Source organism: Danio aesculapii, chromosome 12 (assembly GCF_903798145.1).
Source record: "Danio aesculapii chromosome 12, fDanAes4.1, whole genome shotgun sequence".
NCBI lineage: Eukaryota > Metazoa > Chordata > Actinopteri > Cypriniformes > Danionidae > Danio > Danio aesculapii.
In genome coordinates this window covers 28,352,674-28,368,590 of record NC_079446.1, presented here as the reverse complement: position 1 = coordinate 28,368,590, position 15,917 = coordinate 28,352,674, and the positions used below count along the sequence as shown (strand labels likewise).

General features: G+C 39.0%; 1 protein-coding gene across 2 annotated transcripts in view; it reads left to right on the top strand.

Moving 5' to 3' along the window:
* The window catches only part of zeb1b (zinc finger E-box binding homeobox 1b), a 104,740-nt gene extending 90,843 nt beyond the window's left edge, over nt 1-13,897 (top strand). For both annotated transcript variants that reach the window (XM_056469052.1, XM_056469053.1), the window contains exons 3-8: nt 1,593-1,748; nt 4,499-4,701; nt 5,086-5,197; nt 5,463-7,153; nt 7,253-7,433; nt 11,212-13,897. In XM_056469052.1, coding sequence (XP_056325027.1) covers nt 1,593-1,748; nt 4,499-4,701; nt 5,086-5,197; nt 5,463-7,153; nt 7,253-7,433; nt 11,212-11,879 — 3,011 coding nt within the window. In that variant the 3' untranslated portion in view covers nt 11,880-13,897. The remainder of the gene's footprint in view (nt 1-1,592; nt 1,749-4,498; nt 4,702-5,085; nt 5,198-5,462; nt 7,154-7,252; nt 7,434-11,211) is intronic.
* The last annotated feature ends 2,020 nt before the right edge of the window (nt 13,898-15,917 follow it).

The following is a 15,917-nucleotide window of genomic DNA, read 5'->3' as shown; positions in this document are numbered from 1 at the left end:
GAATAATTATGTAGAGGAGTGAATCAAAGAAATTTCAAGTGTAAGTAAATAATATAGAGCAAAGACAAAAGTGAAAAAAGAAGTAGTCAGATATTCAGGTACAGTAATGCGATATTATCATTATAATTTGCCCTGATTATGATAGATCACAAGAAAACCATTCACAATACATCACGACATTTGTAAATGAAGGGGGAAAAGTGCATCAAAAATTTATAAGATATATTTTATTATCAGCACATATATTTTGTAGAACTTGCAACATTGATATGTGTTCGATACGACACTACGAGAAGTGCCACCTCGTGTTCTGTCTGGTAAATGGTAGAAGTGAAAGGCTGATGAGTTAGTTCAGATCTTTTGTACCTTTAAATAAATAGATACTTGGCTACATTAATAATGTATCACGGGTGGAATTATCACAATGAACTAGCGTCGATATTTTGTCCTGCCCCTATTGTTGAATAATCAAATAATGTAAAATAACACTGTGCAGCCTTCATTGCTGATCAACTATAATAATCCTAACTCCACATTGCAGATGCTGCGATGTGACTTTTGCGAATGCACACATTGGGATATCGATACTTAAGCAATAAATTGTGCAGCCCTAGTAAATACATTAAAAATATATACATATTGAATTGATCATATTTATAAAAATAAATTTATGAAAGTAAAAAAAAAAAAAAAAACTCTGTTGATAAACATAACACTGATGACACGATGTGTCTTTGCACAGAACCAAGGACGCCCTTGCATACTGTGGTGAGAAAATCCTACATGTCAGACAAATAAAGCGAGTCAGTGTGAATCAGCGTCCCTTATGGAGACATCACTGCTGACAAGGGTAGAGCGCACTACAAAAAGAGCTGCTGAGAAAGAGAGCGAGAACAAGCAAAAGAACACTGACAAACACAATAACCAAAATAAAAAAACCCTCTTCATTTTGTTTCCCTCCCTCACATATTGCAGGATCTCTTAAATCGTTCCGACACACAAATGCACAAATGTCCTCAGGTGTTTCCGAATGTTGTTTTGACTCGCTAGCAAATGCCATTAGTTGTAATTGCTGACATTGCGGACTCATTTTCAGCATACGCATGAGAGAGCGCATAGCTAAGGCACAGAACTGTGTGCTGCCCGAGGGCTCGCTTTCTCCCGAAGCCGTCGCTTGTTCATTTGCAATCGTTAGTTGAGCCAATCTTTCGTTTGTGAGCAAAAGAGAATGAGAGTACATTTCTCAAATTAAAGAAGCTCGTTTAATGGCGACGTTGAGCTCAGATTGTGCATTAAGCCCCAAATTGAATTAGCTGCACCAGAGTCATTTCTTTTTCATTTGCTTTTAATAGGTAAATGTGCAATCGAGGACTATGTGTGTTTTTGTGGGTGTACATGCCCACGTACATGAAGCGGTGTATCTAAAGCTCATACACACTCAGACACCAGTGAGTATTTAGCTAATGTACTGTTTAATAGTGAGTCACTGCTAGGTATTTCTGTTATTTGCTCTGTTTCTAATTACGCATCCTTCATAGTTTCTGTTGTGCATCACAGCAGTGAGCGTCCGTGTACTTGTGTGTGTGTTGCAGTGAAAGAGGAGTGTGTGTCGGATGAAGACGAAAGGAGCAGAGATGCTTTGGTTGAGGAGATGCTCCAGCAAGGAGACACCGCAGTCATCTTTCCAGAGGCTCCAGATGACGAACCGCGACAGGGCACACCAGAAACCAGCGGACATGATGAAAATGGTACAGTCCAACAGTAGTACCTTAACTTCAGTTTACAAATTGACACATGGTATTTTCATCAGTAACATGGATGATGCCAAATGCATGTGTAACTGGCTAGAAAATATCAGAAACACATGTTGGTTGGATTGATTTTATAAATGTAAACACTATCGAATGTGGTGGAATGACCCACTATTTTCAGTCTATTGAGCTCCAGTAATGATGATAAACACTGATGTACACTGTAGTGATCTAAATAGAGTAATTCACCTTTTTTTAAGTAACTTGAAAAAAACAGTATGCTTCAGCCGAAGAGTGTATTAGTTATGTATTCATCTTAGTAGCAAGGGTGTAGTGGACATTTTAAATGTGGGGGGACAGCTGTATGAAATCCAAAAGTTTACATTCTTAATCACCTGTGTCTAAATGGTCTATCTCAAAAAGTGAGGAGGACGTATCCCCCCGTCCCCCCCGGTTGCTACGCGCCTGTTAGGTTACAAGTAATGGTAAAAAAAGTATATCACTCAATTCCCTCATAAAGTCTTCATTTGGCATTCCTATTCAGAAGGTTATTTAAGTCTTCATAGGTGAGTCGGTGAATCATTTATTTAAACAACCTCTGGGAAATTACAGAATATTATTGAATGTAGGCCTGTTACAATAAGGAATTTTTGCTGCTCGATATTGTCTGGCCGATTTCATGAACCAATCGCAATTGTTTGTTTACGAGTTTACAATCAGAGGACACAAAAACTGAAATCTTTTTACATATCAGCACTGAATGTTCTGTGTTTGGGGCGGTGTGGTGGCGCAGTGGGTAGTGCTGGGTTTCCTCTGGGTGTTCCGGTTTCCCCCACAGTCCCAAGACATACAATATAGGTGAATTGGGTAAGCTATACTGCTACCTATACTGCTATACTCTGCTGTGGCGACCCTTGAATAATAAAGGGACTAAGCTGAAAAGAAAATTAATGAATGAATATTCTGTGCTTTCAACAATATTGCAAGTTGATTAAATGTTGAAATATTAGGGAAATTAAAAAAATAAATATATTTGGACTTGAATATTAAATAATTTAACAATATATAATATACGTATTGTAATAAGCTGTAGTTTAGGGACCTATTTCTTCTTAGTAAAGAAGTAATGGATATATAGGTGTGCATTTTAATTCCATATGCGCTCCAAACTTCATTAAGACATGTTGAATTATTCCATGATTTGCAACGTTTTTAAATTGCTTTATTAGTGATTTTTTTGCCAATTTCTAAAATCTGTTTTATCTATTATCTACACTAAATGGTTATAAGTGACATGTTTAAGGAAATATAAGCAACATCTTTAATATATTCTCTGAGGGAAGGCAAGAGCTCCCCTTAAGTATCATACTTGACTTGGACTGAAAATATCTTTTAAGCATTATAAAGCTTGAAGCATCTGAATCTGTTATCAGTATCGGCCAATCACCAAGACATAAAATCAGTACTCAGTATCGGCTGTAAAAATCCTGATCGGAGCATTCCTACTATTAAATGTCCTATTATAAACTTTGACGTTGTTGAGGTAGAGTGTAAATGTCATTGTAAAGTTTTAGAATTTGTAATTATATATCACAACGGCAAAAATTTATGAGGCAATCTCCAAGTATTGCACAATAAATCATATATATATATCATATATATATATAGGCCTAATTGTATGACAAATTTATGCTGAAGCCAAGGGTTCACAAAGCTTTGCAACTGTACAAAAGCCACACTTCTTATCTGCAGACCACTAATGGCTTTGGAATGATTTGTGTTACACCTGCAACACCTGTGCAAATCTCCCATACCTGAGCTACTTTCTCACGTCCCTGTTGATGTTTGTGTGACAGAGAACGTTTCACCTGACTGGACGGAGAAGGTTAATAGGTTACCTGTTAACAGGTAATATGTTACCTGTGTGAGAGCTGGACAGAAACTGTCCCAGGTGTTTTCTGCCCATTTTTCCATTTAAGTAATAATAATAAAAATGTTTTATAAATCTTAATAATGATAAAGAACTCCAATTCTGTCCTTAAACATAGACATGTGGTTCATTTGTAAATTTATAAGCACTATAATGGCATTTCAGTTAAACATATGAATGTCTTCATTAATGACATCATGGAAATTTATCTTGCCAGCATTTCCTGTACTCAAGAGACTTTTTAGGCATTATTCCCTTTAAATCTTCTGTTAAATCTTCTTAGGTTTGTAATTTAGGTTCCTTTTATATCAGACTCTACCAGCTTATTTTCCCTTACTGTGTTTACCAGAACACCTTTACCTTACTGTTTATCATATAATTGTTTTCCTCATTGCCGTAGTATTCTTTGGTTACTGCCAATCCTTAATTCTTTTCATTTTAGCTGCTGTTCTTTATGCTGGAGACATTTCAGCATGTGAAGAGGTCACACATTATAGATCAAATTTAACTCTCATATTCACATTCATCAGTGAGTTGATATAGTTGATATTGATGTATAGTCATTCATGCATACAGTACACTGCAATCCATGCTAGAAATCCATGCATCTGGATTATTTAATCTCCAGAAATATCTGAACAATACAGTAAATAAGTAAGCTAATTTGCATACATTTGCAAATACCAATAACCAACAGATTGTCATGCTTCAGATATATGCTTTTTAAAGAAATGAAGAAAATGTGAAAATGATCATAAAAATGTACATTCAATTCTACTCATTAATATGCTCTTCATTTCTTTTCTCTCAATCTCAGGCACGCCAGACTCATTTTCTCAGCTCCTCACCTGTCCGTACTGCTCTCGTGGCTACAAACGTTACACCTCACTGAAGGAGCACATTAAATACAGACACGAGAAGAGCGAGGACAACTTCAGCTGCTCTCTCTGCAGCTACACCTTTGCCTATCGAACACAGCTGGACAGACACATGACCGCACACAAAGCTGGCAGAGAACAGGTATTCGCTTTTAATCTGTAATAATTTTAAGCATGTAATTGAATGAGATATTTTGGTTAACTATGTTAAAGCTAAAGTTTTCAAAGGGGCCAACTAGGGGGAAAATGTTAAAATGTAACACTATAATGTTGAAATATAAGGATAGAAAACCAGACTCAAAATAGCAGGATTTACCACATGGGTAATTCACAAGGCTTGTATCGTTCATGCAAGGCATACAGGACAACATTAAAAGCTGAAAAGTGTAAAAATGAATGCTGTTAAGCAATTAAAAGCATGCATGCATTTCAAATAATGGCCATTTAAAGATTTAAGTGCACTTACAGCAACATGACAGCAGTATTGTTCACTCAAGTGTAATGCATTCTCTCTTGTGTTTTTTAGCGGCATGTTACTCAGTCAGGTGGAGGAGGGAATCGAAAGTTTAAATGCACTGAATGTGGCAAAGCCTTCAAGTACAAACACCACCTGAAAGAACACCTGCGCATCCACAGTGGTGAGGACTGCTTGAAATTTGCTATAGTAGTGTATGTTGAATCTATGTGTGTGTGTGTGCGCGCAGTTGTTTACTTCGTTGTACAAATTTTTAGGCCAATTCGGCATTCAACTACTTCAAAGAACTTTAAGTACTTACTGTCAAAGGCTTCTTAAGAGTTTTTCATCTAAATACTGCACACTTTTTTGGGCTTTACTGTTACTGTGAGTTAAATTGATATATATAAAGTTTTGGTTGTTTCATTTGTTCATTCTGTGTTGTGCAGGAGAAAAGCCTTATGAATGCTCCAACTGCAAGAAGCGTTTCTCTCATTCCGGTTCCTACAGTTCCCACATAAGCAGTAAGAAGTGCATCGGACTCATCTCAGTAAATGGACGACCAAGACCTTCTCCAGCTACTGGGGCTGCCAAGACCCCACAGTGCTCTTCCCCATCCCTGCCAACCTCTTCCCCTACAGCACGAGTCCAAGTCAGAGACAAACTGGATAACAGCAAACCCCTTCAAGAGCAGCTTCCCTTGACACAGATCAAGTCTGAGCCGCTGGACTATGAGTACAAGCCTGTGGTAGTGGCCCCATCTGCTAGAGGCGTAAATGGCATGTTTCAGGGTGGGGCAGCAGCCCCTCTCCAGGGTGCTGTACAGGCTGTTGTGCTTCCAACTGTGGGTCTGGTGTCCCCAATCAGCATCAATCTGGGGGACTTACAAAACGTGCTAAAGGTGGCAGTGGATGGGAATGTCATCAGGCAAGTGCTGGAAAGCACACAAGCTAAGGGGCAACAATCAGGGACGGGAATTGTTGGTGCAGGAGGGCTAGGGATTGCCCAAGCTCCCCAGCAAGTTATCCAAGCCATTAGTCTTCCCATCTTGGATCAGGATGGTAATGCTAAAATATTCATCAACTATAGTCTAGACCCATCCCAAGCCCAAGCAGTCCTTCAAAGTCCTAAAAAGGAACCATTGGGGTCGAACACTGAGGTCTGCAAGGGTCAGAAGCTGCCTGAGGACCTAACAGTAAAAACAAATAGGGACAAAACCACCATCACTGTGGATGAGAAGAGCATGTTACACAATGACATATTACTTAAGCACTGTGGTAAAGATGAACATAGGATAAACGGGAAAAATCTTGAGGAGAAGATGGACTTGGAAGGTCTGTGTCCTGGTCAGCCTCCTCTGAAGAACCTTCTCTCCTTGCTCAAGGCTTACTTTGCCTTAAACAATGAGCCCACTAAGGAGGAACTGGCAAAGATATCAGAGTCTGTCAGTCTTCCAGCTGAGGTGGTGAAGAAGTGGTTTGAGAAGATGCAGCTGGGACAGATCTCTATAGACCCTTCTTCACCTCAGCATGAAGATGAGCAAACCACTCCTGTGGATTTGGATGGTACTAAAGGTGCATCACCCAAACCAGACTTGGATGAGCAAATGAACTCAGAGGAACAAGAGGAGAAGGAATGTTGTAGCCCAGCGGAGGGCATAGCAGCCAGCGTGAATGGAATTGAGAGTGTCCCTGCATCCCCTTCACCACTAAACCTATCGGCTGATGGTCCTGTCCCAGCCAGGACTCTTGAGGAAGGTGAGGGACCTCTCGATCTGTCGCTACCAAAATCCGCTACTACAGCCTCTGTGGCTAGCGGTCATGTTAACACTGTTTACTCGGCTCAAGAGGAGCCGCTGAATTTGACTTGCACAAAGAAGGAACTGCTCAGTAATGCAAGCACCAATGCTGCCATATATGCCAGCCAACCAAGTGCCAATCCCATAAACATCATGACCACTCAACTGCCCACCCTAGTGGCTATCACTGACCAGGGACAGGCGCAATGTCTACGTGCACTTACCACCACTAAACAGACCATCCTGATCCCGCAGCTGACTTACAGTTACACCACTACATCCTCCAGCCCTGCAGGGAGCGACACACCACAGAAGAACATTTTACATGTCAATGGCATCAAGGTGAGGACTCAAATAGACATTCTTTAGCTGGGTATGTGCCCAGAAATGCATTGTTACATTTTTTTTTAATACAATAATCTGCTTTTTATCATGATGTAGGAGGAAAAACAAGAGATGGGGTCAGAGGCCACCTCTACATTGGAAGAACAGACAGACTCAGACTCAGGGCCGACCAAGAAAAAGATGAAAAGGACGGAGAGTGGGCTGTATGCTTGTGACCTGTGTGACAAAATCTTCCAGAAGAGCAGCTCGTTGCTCCGCCATAAATATGAACACACAGGTGGGATTCTTATACATTTACCATCAAGTGAAACAAAAGATGATTGAGCCGTTAAGCCTGAAACTATACACAAGTTTCTTCATACACACTGGGATTTATAGAAATATGATTTGAAGTGATATTGAAGGGGAAATTATGACAGAGTACATTGTATTGCAGTAATTTTACCTATTACACAGGGAGCTGAACTGAATTTTAGGTTCCAACCGCTGTTAAATTACACGTGCTGGAGGGTGCGGTGACTTATTTTCCCTCATCTGCTGGCCAAATACATTACCTTCTCGCACCGAACCCAGGCTGTTGCATCAGTTCTCTGTTAGTAATTTACACTCCTCCTCCCTTTTTTTGCTCTAAAACATGAAAAAGTTAGCACAGCCAAGAGCAGGTCACCTCTCACTGTTAGGATACCTGGCCAAAAATCCAGCAGCACTCATCCAAATGACATCACAGCATCTTGAACCACAACTTCTGCTGTCTTTTCTCTCTCTCTTTTTCATCTGAAGCCACAGTTTATAAACTTCTAGGCCTTGGTGGAACTGGCCTGTCTTGTGCACTACAGCTTGTTTTGATTCATTGTTTGGTCTTATTGTCCATGGCTACATAACAACATGTAATGCAGTCCTTAATGCCTTAAAGATCCAGGGTTAAAGGCTGGGTGTGGGTGGGTTTTTAGTGCTTTGTGTAGAAATTACAATAATTTTTTGTGGCTGGGACCATTTATAAAGTTCAGCTATGTGACAGTTGTGTTTTAAGCATGCATATAATTGATAAAAAATTCATTCGTTGCCAAACTGTGGCAGCCAGTTACAAAAACGTATATTCTAATTAAGTGGATGTGACAGATTTAACACATTAAAGGTGCATTCACATAAGCATAATCAGTACTGCTCACAAAGGCATCCCATTAAAACAAAGCAGGATTCTTTTGGTCCACAAAAGAATTTGCATGACCAGTTTTTCTTCCCTAATTGTGTGAATGGAGAGGTCTGCAATTAGCATATATGTGGGATATATTGAGGACGTGAGTGACATTAAATAATAAGAATAAATAAAGCTATAGCCTACAAGTATAGTGATGGGAAGTTCAGTTCATTTGAATATAGTTAAAATGTTACATGTTGATTACCTAACATAATTCACAAACACAAGCAAAAGACAAAACTATAATGCATCTATCAAATGATCAGAAACCCTGAAGATTAAATCAATGTTTAACTGGGTCTCCAGGCTATGCAGTTTAAGGCTGCTTTCACACCTTTAGATCGATTCTTTTGTTCCGAAACAGGGATTAAAATTGTTACGATGTTTATTTTTATTCCTGGTGCGGTTCGCTTTCGCACGGCAAAGTTTCAAAATGGGCTGAAATAGTTAAAACAATTCATGTGCGAGTAAACCTCACATTGGTCAGAGTTTCAGGGCTTATTTTCAGAGTCCCACGGATTCTGCTCGGCTGTTGTGTCCTTATTAAATTTATAATGATAAGCAATAAGGCATTATAAGTGAAAAGGTGCACTTTAATTTTGACATCCACAGATATTGTCACCAAATATAAATCAGACTCTCATACTGTACATGGCCTCATTTCAGTTGTCAAGTTTTGTAAAAATCTATCTATAGAATCAATCAACCTATATATTTGAAAAAAAAAACGTTGGCTATGGAATTATGCATGTTAGGCTTAAATTATAGAGAGAAATAACCGATGAACCGAGACTGCAGTCAGATCATGAAGCAGATCAATGTTGATCTTTTTTCGAGGTGTCCGTGCAGAACAATAGGCCTAATACAAAATATTATAATTGATCATTACCATTTCGGTCAATTTTCCTAACGGATAAACAGCACTAGATAATATTTCAGCATGCTTTCACTTTCGTATTCGACATGAAACGCACATTTACCGATGAGAATGATGCCATCCGGCCCTACTCATCATTCTCTCTTTATTTAGCCTTATATATGGCAATTACATAGACATAATACACTGTGATATAGCCTAGTTCTTTAGTTTGTTGGATTGTTTTGCTTTCTCACTACAATCGATCTGCTCAAGAGTTAATTTCAATCGTGCCGAGATCACCTCCTTCAGCCGATCTCGGACCGATTGATTTGCTGTGGATTCAAGTGAGATTGCTGGATTCACATATGCCAAACGAACCACCCTAACTGCGCAAACAAGACAGGTTCCGAAACAATTGTCTAGGTGTGAAAGCATCCTAACGCAACTCATCTCACATGTCATCTTTCTAGTCCTCAGGTAGTTCACTGGTTATTTTGTCACATCACAAGTCACACCTCCATAAAAACAAAGTTAAGCAGACTGTCTCGGTCCAATAACAGAAAAGATTATTTCAGTCTCACATCCTCTGGTTTTGAGTCATCCGTTCAGCAAGTGGTAGCACTATTGATTGAAAGTTGACAGTGAGCCCGTCCATGCAAACGTATCCATTTTATTCACTTCTCTAGGTTTCGGGAAAGGATGTAATTTTACATTGCCCAGCATTTCTGGTTACCTGCTGTCTGCATTATAAATCCTATTTAAAGCACATTTTCACCATTTTTTTATGTTAACAGCCAATACTATGATGCCTGTCAGACAGAATGATGGGCAGTGACGGGGGCACAAAATATCGGTGTTATGATTGGTCGGATAGCTTGTCAATCCAGCAAATAGTCAATTGTACATGAGACACTACCTCAACACAGAACCCTGCATTACAAACTCTTTTTACTGTATTTTACTGTAATTATTCAGACCCCCTAGTTTTCAAAGATTTTTTTTGCGATAATGTCTGATTTTGTGGTGGGAACTCCCAAAAATTTGGGGACAATTTTGCGATAAAAAAAAAAATATATATATAAATATAAAAAATAGGGGTGCAATCTGACACACTGACAATTACACAGATCATAAAAATAAAGCTTCTTTTGTTCTCTTGTCAAGACAAGATCTAAAATTAGATCTAAAACGGTAGGGATTAAGCCAAAGAAAGGGCTTAATACACCTAAAACACAGATTGCCGTGAAACTAGTCAATGGCAGGGAACTGTTTTCTCTCGTCAACGACAGGGAAAGAGTTAAACAAATCATTTATTGATTTGATGTAAATCATACCAGCCATACATGTAAAGCAAACATAATCTCCTTCAATTTGGTCACATCTAGCAGCCATTATTCGTGAATTAATCTCCATCATTGTAGGCTGCTTGCTTTTCTGTCTGTTTCCTTGCTCCATTTGTTAGATGTTTGCTCCAACTTTCATTTGCCGTCTGAAGCAGGTCAAGCGCACAAAACACTCAACCACAGGATGTCTAATCCAATCTTTGCACTGACTTTACATGTAAATAACTCGCGCTTCATCCACGTCTGCTTACTGCACAGGCTGCAAACATTTCCCCCACTCTCATGTAATGTAATGATTGTGAGGGCTCAGGGTGAGATGTCATTTTTCGAGAGACGCTCAAATACATCACATGCGCTGTGTATGCAACTTTTATAAGTCATGTAAAACAATTAATTGCAAACTGAAATAAACCTAATTTGATTATAAGGAGTTGAATGTTTTACGAGATTAAATTTTTTTTGCAATTATTTTGCGTTTAATTAAGACTTTTGCAGAATCCAAAAAAATTGTAAACTTTTTGGTGATTTTGCGTTGGATTCAGTAAATCGCAGAATCGCTAAAATCTAGGGGGTATGATTATTGTATTTCACTGTGTATTTCTGGTAATCAGACTCCAAGATAAACATTAATGAAGTGCACTATGATCTTCTGCAGGAAAGAGGCCTCATGAATGCGGGATCTGCAGCAAGGCCTTCAAACACAAGCACCACCTAATAGAGCATCTGCGCCTGCACTCTGGAGAAAAGCCCTATCAGTGCGACAAGTGCGGGAAACGCTTCTCCCACTCCGGCTCCTACTCACAACACATGAATCACAGATATTCCTACTGTAAGAAAGAGGCTCAAGGTCAAGGGCTAGGCCAAGGAGTGGAAGAAGAGGACAATCCTGGTGAGGAGCAGCCTCAGACGGGCAGTACAGCGACCTCGCCTCCATCTCACCTGGACTCGGATGAGCGGGGGAGCAGTACCAGAGACGATGAAAGCGAGGAGGAAGACGAAATGGGCTCAGGGAGCTTAGTTGACGAAGATGAAATTCAGGTAGTCAAGATTGGAGATGAGGGAGATGAAGATGATCAGGGAGCAGATGAAGACCAGGAGAGGATGGAGGAAGATGGTGACGAGGAAGGTGAGGGTGAGACGCTGAAAGTCGTGGTGATGCAGGATGAATGTGAGGAGGACGAAAATGTTGAGGATGAGCAAACGTCGGAGGATGCCAAGGACACCGAAGACCACACGGAGGACACGACAGAAAGAAAAACCCCAGGGGACAATAATGGTGAACATGAAGAAAACACAGCCGCTATGAATGGAGATGTGAAATGAAGATTCCTTACGACGGTGTTTTACAAAGTTACTAATTTGAAGGAACCAACAAAAAGACGTTTTCTTTCAGCAGATGTTTCTCTCTCTTCCTGAGAACTGACTGTGTTAAGAGGAGAATGAGACGAGGAAGAGTGCGTGACGCTCTTGCGCTGCATTTAAACCCACTACTGTGTATAAACCCCCAGGTGTGCCTGAAAAATACAAAAGAGTTACTCTTTTTCCACATAAGACAATTTTCTGTGTTTGAGTATGGTTTGTACAAATGCAAAGTTTAACAAAAAAACAAAAACAAAAATGACGCATATATGAACTGAAAGCTATACACGTTTTGGCTAATAATGTTTTATTACTAAAACGCCTTGGGTCAATTTCTTTTATCAGTATTACTAATTTTTTGTCACTCTCGGTTTACCCTCAGAAGCTGTACAGTTGGGAGAGAGAGATTTCTATACGTTTTTATTGCCAATGAACAAAACTCAGTATTTTCTTGCATTTGAAGGAAAAGAGTATTCTGTGCACTACCATATTCCCAGTTTACCTTCGGAACACCTATGTGGGCCTTGTGTTGTTTAATGTCTACCTTCCAGTATTAGTGCCCCAGACGATATTCCTTAAGCCACGCTAGCACTCGCTAGCACAACATTTGTCCGTCGTCTCATTTCCCAACGAACTGTGAGCCTTAAATGTTAAAAGATTGATGTGGTAATGGTGGGAGGGCTTTCACGTATCCCCTAAAAAAGCCAAGACATCAAAGAAAACCTTAGTAATCCTGGACAGCTGGTTTTAGACGGTGATCGCCATCAGCTCCTTCCCCACCCATCATCCACCCTTATGCAAAAACATGCATGTTGGAAGTGCCATTGAACAGTGCTGTGCCGTTGCTGTGATGCCGTTGCGAAGCAGCACATTCGCGTGGGGCTCATGCTGTCTTCGTTTTTTTGGTAGCAAAATTTTGGAACCCTGCACCTAAACCACTAGTCCTGACTGAAGGACAAGACTGCCTATTTCTTTTTCTTTTTTTTAAATCAATCCAGTAAGGATTACACTGCATCAAGAATTCAGGATGAGCAAAAAGGAGAAGAGAAAAAACCCCTCTTTTTTCAGCCTTGAAGTATTTTCCCCTGTTTGGTGCACTTGTTTCTCTTGTAATCTTTAGCTGCACGACACTTTTTCTTCAGGTAACAAATGTAGGCAGATACGATCAATGAAGAATTCACTTTTAGTTTCTTTTGGGTCAGCCTTTTTACCTGTCAGTATTAATTTTTGTCTCGTTTGTATTGAAGTTTCTTTGTTGCTTGTTTCAGTGAACATTGTGTAATTTTGTTTGTTTTGTTTTCAGTAAAGGCAGTATTATCCCTCCCATCCCTCACCAGTATAACTTTACATTTTTAGTTTTAGAGACCTTTTATATTTATGTGTCTTATTTTTGTATTTTCTTTATGGTTATTTATTACACAATGTAGTGTACAATACTGTAGTTTGTATTAATACAATAATATATTTTAGTATGAAGAATAATTTCGAAGATAAATGAACTCAAAGCTGGGGGAGAAACTCTAGCGTTTCAAAAGTGTTTTAAAACTGAAAAGTATTATTTTCAAAGTTTCTGAATGCATCATTTGAAGAAGAAAACAACACACACCCCTAAAGTATATCTGAACTGTTACCTTTTACACGTCACTTTCATGTTTCTGTCTCTTACCCCACTATACTTTGAAGCTACTGAACGTCTAACTGTATGCTATACACGCATGAGTCTTTGCTGTTGTATCGAAAGATTGTCCTTCACCATGAAACTGTGCTGCCCTTTTAATGAAGCCAAAACATCATCAGTGTGTTGTTTTTATTATTGTTATTATTTTCGGTTGTGCCAATTTGTAACTTTGTCTACATCGAGGCAACAGTCTTTTATATGTCCCTGTTTTAACCTTTTTTAGTGATAGCTTTTTTTGTTTGATTGTTTTTCATTTGTTTGTTTTTTTAATGAACCCCCATCTCACAATAAAATACTTCAAGAATTCAACATCTACAGCTTTTCTAGCATATTTCCTTTACAGGAGATACAAATCTTATTTTAATTACAAGCATAAATTGGGAAAATATGTGTTTATGAATTTGTTAGTGCAAAAACAGAGTCGTTCATTTTGTATTCAATCCCTCAGCACTAACGAAAAAGCATTGATTAGGATCAGGTTGCCATGCTGGGTTTTGGATGGAGAGTTATGAATTATTAATGCAACAAAACATAAATCTATGATCTGACTAAAGTCTAAAAATATTGTGATGCACACTGCTGTATGGAGAATAGGTTCAGCATTTGTGTGTGTCAAACTTTCATAATTACCCAGCAGGCACACAACATCATAAGACGTTAATATTAGGTTAGATTTAGGTCATGACGTCAGGTGACCAAAATTCAACGTCTAGCCAGCGTCTAAGGATAACGTTATTTTTATGTTAAACAATGACGTCAAATTATGTTGATATTTGGTTGATTTTAGGTTATGTTGAAAAGTGACCAAAATCCAATGTCTGATAGATGTGATAGTGGTAACATCCACACAACGTCAAGGTGTAACATGATTAGACGTTGATATTTGGTTGATTTTAGGTTGTGTTGGAAAGTGACCAAAATCCAATGTCTGATAGATGTAATAATGGTAATGTTCACGCAACGTCAAGGTGTAACATGATTAGACATTGATATTGGTTGATTTTAGGTTGTATTGGAAAGTGACTAAAATCCAACGTCTGATGGATGTCATAGTGGTAACGTCCACACAACGTCAAGGTGTAACATAATTAGAAGTTGATATTTGGTTGATTTTAGGTTGTGTTGGAAAGTGACCAAAATCCAACGTCTGATAGATGTAATAGCGGTAACGTCCACACAACGTCAAGGTGTAACATGATTAGACGTTGATATTTGGTTAATTTTAGGTTGTGTTGGAAAGTGACCAAAATCCAACGTCTGATAGATGTAATATCGGTAACGTCCACACAACGTCAAGGTGTAACATGATTAGACGTTGATATTTGGTTGATTTTAGGTTGTGTTGGAAAGTGACCAAAATCCAACGTCTGATAGATGTAATAGCGGTAACGTCCACACAACGTCAAGGTGTAACATGATTAGACGTTGATATTTGGATAATTTTATGTTGTGTTGGAAAGTAACCAAAATCCAAAGTCTGATAGATGTAATAATGGTAATTTCCACAGAACGTCAAGGTGTAACATGATTAAACATTGATATTTGTTTGGTTTTAGGTTGATTTTAAGTTGGACATTGACATTGGTCTGACGTTGGGTTTAGACGTCAACCCGATTTTCCTTTCCAAACAAAATCCAACGTCCCAACGACGTTGGGGTACAACGTCATTATGACGTCATGTTGACGGTCTGTGCCTGTGCGGTATTTTAAAGGAGAACCTGCATTTTTAATCCACTTTTACAAGGAAACTCTTGACTTCTGCAAGTATTGTCTTTGAACATCTATCAAACTGTAGATTTGCCATGTAACTCACACTGAAAACTCTGAAAAACACACTTTAGGCTGGAGATGTGTGCACACAGAATGAAACGAGAGCCCTGTGTCTCCTGCGGTAGCTGAAAGCTGATGGACAACAGCCCAGGAACAAGCCAAGAGTGGAAGCAGAGAACAGAACATCCCCTGGGAAATTTAGCGGATAGCACAATCAAATACAAATAGCCTACATCTGTGCTCAAAACATTAGCCTTTACTTAAAAATCATGTTCATTTTAGCCTAGCGCTGGATTTCACCGAGCGTAGGCTCGAGGATTAACGCCACAGTGATTTTCCCATCAATATTTTACTTGGATCGTTTCGGCACACTTGATTTTAATAAACAGTTTTATAGGTGGAACAAGCACAGTCAAGTTGATTGTATTTATTGTAGAAAGGCTCTTCAATTCTCCTTTGTGAAGCAAAATGAAAGGGTTTGATATTCTCAGCATTTCCACTGTATGGATGGTAATCAGTGTTGGGAAGTTTATAAGTTATTTTATGTGGATCTT